Source organism: Lampetra planeri, chromosome 7 (assembly GCF_965212315.1).
Source record: "Lampetra planeri chromosome 7, kcLamPlan1.2.h2, whole genome shotgun sequence".
Classification (NCBI taxonomy): Eukaryota; Metazoa; Chordata; class Hyperoartia; order Petromyzontiformes; family Petromyzontidae; genus Lampetra; species Lampetra planeri.
In genome coordinates this window covers 5,399,116-5,405,115 of record NC_136113.1, presented here as the reverse complement: position 1 = coordinate 5,405,115, position 6,000 = coordinate 5,399,116, and the positions used below count along the sequence as shown (strand labels likewise).

The 6,000-nt window shown below is 48.5% G+C and overlaps 1 protein-coding gene across 1 annotated transcript in view; it reads left to right on the top strand.

Moving 5' to 3' along the window:
* Window positions 1–6,000, top strand: part of THADA (THADA armadillo repeat containing) — a 55,267-nt gene continuing 49,267 nt past the window's right edge. The window contains exons 1-2 of the mRNA XM_078596072.1: window positions 1–231; window positions 3,774–3,874. Coding sequence (XP_078452198.1) covers window positions 153–231; window positions 3,774–3,874 — 180 coding nt within the window. The 5' untranslated portion in view covers window positions 1–152. The remainder of the gene's footprint in view (window positions 232–3,773; window positions 3,875–6,000) is intronic.

Here is a 6,000-nt window from a genome sequence, read left to right as displayed (position 1 = left end):
CTCGCCTCGACTTCCGGGTCGAGGGGCGGTCTCGACGCACGTGCGGCGACTCCGACTCATCAGCCGCCACCGCCACCACTCAACCACGAACGATCACCGCTTCCATCATCGTCACCCCCCCATCCTCATCCTCTTCCAACATCAGCGCCAGGATGGGCCGCAGGAGGAGAGGCGGCGCCGCGGACGTCGGTGCCATTGAGGTCGACGCCGGGGAACTGCAGCTGTTGGCGAGTGAGTACAGCAGCAGTAGCATCGGCATCAGCAGCAGTAGCATCGGCATCAGCAGCAGTAGTAGCAGCGGCATCGGCATCAGCAGCAGCTAATTAACTCAAACGCCGCGCTGTTTTAATGTTATCGGTTCTCCCGCGCGCAGTCATCGAGCGTTTAATTAATTCGCGCCGCGACCACCACCACTACTCCACAATGCCCACAGTACGGGTTCATTCACACGGTGGTTGATTGATGGTGGCGGTGTGAGCGATGCCAACATGACTGATGCGAGATTAGCTGCCGTGCGTTCATCGATTAATTTAAAACGACGCAACTCGATGCGACGAAAACCACGACGAGCTCGCGGAGCGGCGACGCACCGAGGCCACGTCGCCGACTGTCAAGGCAAAGGTCCCCCGTGTAGCCCGGACAGTCTATTGGGGCAAGTGCTGTGAGCAAGTAGCAACCGATGAAGGCCGGCACGGCACACGAGGGGGTGGGTGGCCACTGCCACGCCCGGCCGCCTTTGTCTCCCCTCCCCCCCCCCAGTGGCCGATAATTTTCCACACCGCACCAGATTACTCATTTGAGGCCGAGTCGACCTAGGGGAGGCTCGGGACCGGTTCGGATAATTAATCGACGTCGGTGTTGGTGGCCGTGAGCGGGGTAATAATATAATCGAACCCGGGTCGCCGCTAAGCGCTGCACCACCGCTCCTCCCCACCCCACTCTGCCACACACGACGCACGCGAACGTTCTGAATCGTCCTGAGCGAGAGCTGATTAATAAATAAATAAAGACTTCTAAGTTACTCCCCGGCCGGCGCCTTCGATGCACTACTGGTGAATGAATTAACTTAAAACAACAACGTCATCAATGTGGTGGAGGAAGATCTAATGACGAGGCCGTTCGTGATAATTCGTAGGAATGTCATAATCACGTGCTTTTTCATAATTTTGGAAACGTAACAGCGATCAGCAAAGTGAAGTATGTTCAAACAGACCCCCCTCCCTTGGCGGAGACTTCATCCAGCAGTGGATTAACAGGGTTGTGCACAATCACACGGTACAATAATTTAGCTACGTGGCAACGCGCATCTTCAACCTCGACCATCAATGATGGCGAGACGGATGTGGTGACTTTCACGGTGTTTTACAATCATCATCACCATCATCATCACCACCCGTGAAGACAAACTCGTGCACGTGGGTCTCGTGTGTCACGGCGGTCGCCACGGTTACGCCACAAGCTACGTACGGTGCGAAAGAAGTTCCACGTACGTCGAAAGTTCGCCGCTCAAGTTAACCTCAACTGGGAGTTAACCAAAGGAGGAAACCGTTAACCGACGACGATTCAAATCGATTTTATTTTTTACAAAAGTGAGAGGGGGAAAACTCAAGTTTTGCAATAATATTATGCTTTTTTTGTTTTTAAATCGGAACCGAATTTTTTAAATAAACAATACAGATAAATACAGATTTTACAATACAGTAAAATCACAGATATTGCTCCCTGGTTCCCCGAAGGAGTTTTTTTCCGAATTGCTCATTCGGAATCGTCACCGTCATCGTGCGTGTTTGGTTGCTGCACTGTGTAACAGAAACATATTTATTTGATCCTGGGTAGTAAGTGTTATTTCCTAATTGCTTATGCCTGAAAAGTACAGAAAACGGCTATTACTCCCCACAAACTTTGCTTTTGTGACCAGGACAGTGATATTTTGAAATGTACCTATTTTCAATTAGAAAACGTGGTGTGCATTTGTGTCATTCCTTCACATAAATTCCTGGTCACAAAAGCAAAGTTTGTGGGGAATAATCGCCATTTTCTCTACTTTTGAGGCATGAACAAAACTCGTGTTACATCGTGTTGTCAATCCAAACAAATCCGTGCGCCCTCTTGTGGGTGAACGTGGTCATTGCTAACAGTCCCACGGTGGGCACCGTGTCAATCACCCGGCCCTCGCCCCCCCCAAGTCCTTTGTAAAATCAAGTTCAGCAACACATTACTTAGTGGTGGTGGCGGCGCTCAGGCACAATTAACAAAAAACTCAACACATTCGTCAACAATGCCGCCTTTAAATAATCTGAATCGGATAGAATTTGCTACGCTTCAGGCATTGGCCCTTCTTCGTTGGTCCGTGTGCCATGAAGAAGGGTCATTGCTCGAAACGTCACCGATTATATTTATTTATTTTAAGTTGAAGGGGGCCCCGCGGTGGAAAGATGTTAACTACCTCGCCTGGTTGACAGGTCGTGGGTTCGATCCCGACGCTGACGCCTGCTATATATTTGGAATTTGCGGTGTCTCTCTCCCCTTGGCTGCGTGGATTTTTCTCCGTGTTAACCTACCGGTTTTTCCCTCCACATTTAGAATCAGCAACACGTTTAGCATATTTGGCTGCTATACATTTCCACGTGATAAGCCACTGCGTTGAGTTTTTATTTGTGGCCAGGTCGCTGCTGAAAAAGAGCCATATTGCTCAGTGTACCTTACCTGGTGAAATAAAAAAAATAGTAAAAAAAAATAGTATAAAAAAAATTTGCATAGTTTTATAGTTAAGACGTGACGTCTAAATCGCAACCACATCTCAAGAGCTTTTTCAGCTGAGCGGCGCTTGAGTTTAAGGATGTGCGCGTCGTTGAAGGCAAAGTTACGACTGCATTGGTGCGTCCCGGCTGTACGTACGAATAAAATAGACTGACGTTGAGTACACGAGTCCCTTGGCGTGTTTCTCGTACAGCACAGACACCTACAAGTAGCACAATGTGTGTGACGCTGTCGGAGAATAAATCACAAAACTAATCATCGTACTTCGCTACGTCGTGAGAAGCTCCCAACCAAAAGGTTGAGAGTTCTGATTTCGAGTTTGGGGTTCACCCAACCCATCATCTATTCGAGGTCGATAAATTACACACCGCTTTGTAAGGGAAGTCGACATTGGTTGCTGCATGGATAGACTCATCCCCACCATAAAAAGTGGAAATTCCACCGCTGACTTAGAGCTGTACACAAGAGATGAGCACTGCCTCAATGTTCACTTGAGCAGAAAATCACTTTGACCCTTTCTTTTTGACACTCCTCTCCACTGGTTGACCAGTGGTAGCTGGACTGCATTCATGTGGAATTGCAACGCTCTGCCCGAGTATTTCAAGAGTCTCGTCGCAATGCCGTTGCTGCCACCACACATCGCCATTGCATTCAAAAGACAGACAGTTATGGATTGTCTTTGAAACTGATTGGTCCACACCAGTTTCAAAGACAATGCATAAATGATCAGAGTATTGTTTTTTATTTGCATTTGACTGCAAGTATTGTGGTTAATGTAAGCATGACTCCTTGCAAAAGGTGTCAGTTTTGTTGCCAGAAAAAAGGGGAAAAACCCTATTAGTCGGTACATAGTTTATAATAGTTGTAGGCCTTCCTCAGGCTGTCACTTCAGTGCCTGTCTCGGTAACCTGCCCTCCTCTACCATGCGCACGCGTTCCTCCCAGCGCGACTTCCTCTCGTCAAGGTATAATCGTGGAGCGGTGTCACGAGTGCGCTCCCCACTGTCGTTCCAGCACTGGCAGACAGCGCCGCTGCGGACGGCGAGGCTGCAAGAGCCGTGCTGGATTGCGTGCAGCTTGCGGATGGCATGGCGCAACTGGCGCAACTCAAAAAGGTGCGGCCTCCTTAAATTGTCAAAACAATACGACGATAATGTTAGACAATCTAAATACATGTATTTGTTTATTCTGGAGTCCCGATGTCCGTTGTTCAGGAGCGGCTTGCCTGGGATGTACGTCCATCGCCTACGTGAACGAGTGCTTTGCTTTGTGTTATCTCCGTACGTACACGGGGATAAGAAGCGGACATTCTTGCCGTGCTGTCTTCTGGCCACCGAGCAACTCGGCGGGTTTTGGCAGTTTTACAAACCTATGTGATCCACCAACCCTCGTCTCCAAAGCGTTGGGCCACAGGCGTCCGTGAGCACGCGAGCGGCCCGCGTTCGTTTCCTATCTGTGCCTGGCATGGATGGCCAGTGACAGCCGAACCAGTCCTGGGCCCCTCCAAGGTCACAAACCTGCGCCGACCAGCATGGCTGAGTTTGGTGAAACAAATCCCCACAACCAAGGGGTGTGGGGAGGCCTTCATACAGCAATATATTGACAAAGGTCTGTACATTATCTACTTTTCGATTTAAAGCTTTCGTGACTGCAGGGATCTATCTTCTTGGTTCTTTCGGTAAAGTCACGTAGAAGGGAAGTAATAAAATAATAAAAATAAAACATAATAAAATAATTCTCACGATGTTGTAGCCAAAACGTCGTGAGAATTGTTTTATTGTGTTTTATTTTTATTATTTTATCTACTTTTGTTATTTATAAATGTACACAAAACACATGAACATGCACACACAAAAGACAAAGATCCCCTGTATAGCCTGACTGTTGGGGCAAGTGCTGTTAGCGAGCACCTATGAAGGCCGGCATAGCACATGAGGGGGTGGGTGGCCAGCACTACGCCCAGCCGCCTTTGTCTCTCAAGTGGCGATGTTTACACATCGCACCAGGTACTTATGTTAAGCTGAGTCGACCTAGGGGAGGCCCAGGACCGGTTCAGATAATCGTCACTGATGGTGACCGCAAGCGGTAATCGAACTCGGGTCACCGGGTTTCGAAGTGCATGGTGCTAACCACTACACCACCGCTCCCCCACGCATGAACGTTCACGCACAACTCCATGCTGCCAGTAGGGGGCAGTGCAAGTTTCTGATTTCGTCAACAGCATTGGTGCCCATCCTCTGTGGAGCCGCGGTACTGCCACTGCCAAACCGCACGAGTTGTTGCGCTGCTTGTCGTGCTCCGACAGCATACTTTTCAAAATGTCTCCAAATGCTCGTGTCTGCAGCCGTTTGACGGACCACTTCCCACAATTCTAGATTTGAAGCTTTCGTGACTGCAAGGATTCATATTCTTAGGTTTTTTCGGTAAAGTCACGTAGGTAAAAAAAAATTAATAAAAGTAAAATAAGAATAAAATAAAAATCACGACGTTTCGGAGGCAACACAAGCTTCCGTCTTCAGGTGGAACCGTCACAGCACGATTGCTGTATCACTTGATACAGCTATCACTTGATACAGCTATCGTGCTATGACGGTTCCACCTGAAGACGGAAGCTTGTGTTGCCTCCAAAACGTCGTGATTTTTATTTTATTCTTATTTCACTTCCCACAAGCCTTGCGGACCACGGGTTGGGAACCACGGTGGAGCTTGTTTCTTCTCCAGTAAACGTGGCCTTTCCCCGGACGTTCGAGTTACAATATACTCTAGAAGCTCCCCTCCCGTGGGCGTCGAGGAGGAGGTGCCATGCTCTGGCTCGCAAGGAGTGGCTGGTACAGCAGCATGCTGTTAATTACCTCGCCTGGTATACAGGAGGTTGAGGTTTTGATCCCGACCCTGATGCCTTATACAGGGTGACCCAAAAAAAACGGGCCCCAACTCTAATTAGGCCCCGTTTCTTAGTGTTTTGTCCGAATGAAATGAAACTTTGGTCATAACTAGTTTATTATATTCAAAACATCAAATCAAAACACTAGGGTCTTTGGCCTTTTTTTCTCCGTTCTACAGCATGTGCTCTAGATGGCCTCCATTTAGCTCCGTGCATTTCTTGAGGCGCAGCACGAAGTTGTCCATGACGTTCTTACAGACTGAATTGGTAATGGCTCTCATCTCCTCCCTGATGGTTTCCTTGAGTTCCGTGATGGTTCTGGGTTTCCCTGCGTAGACTCTGTCCTTAAAATAGCCC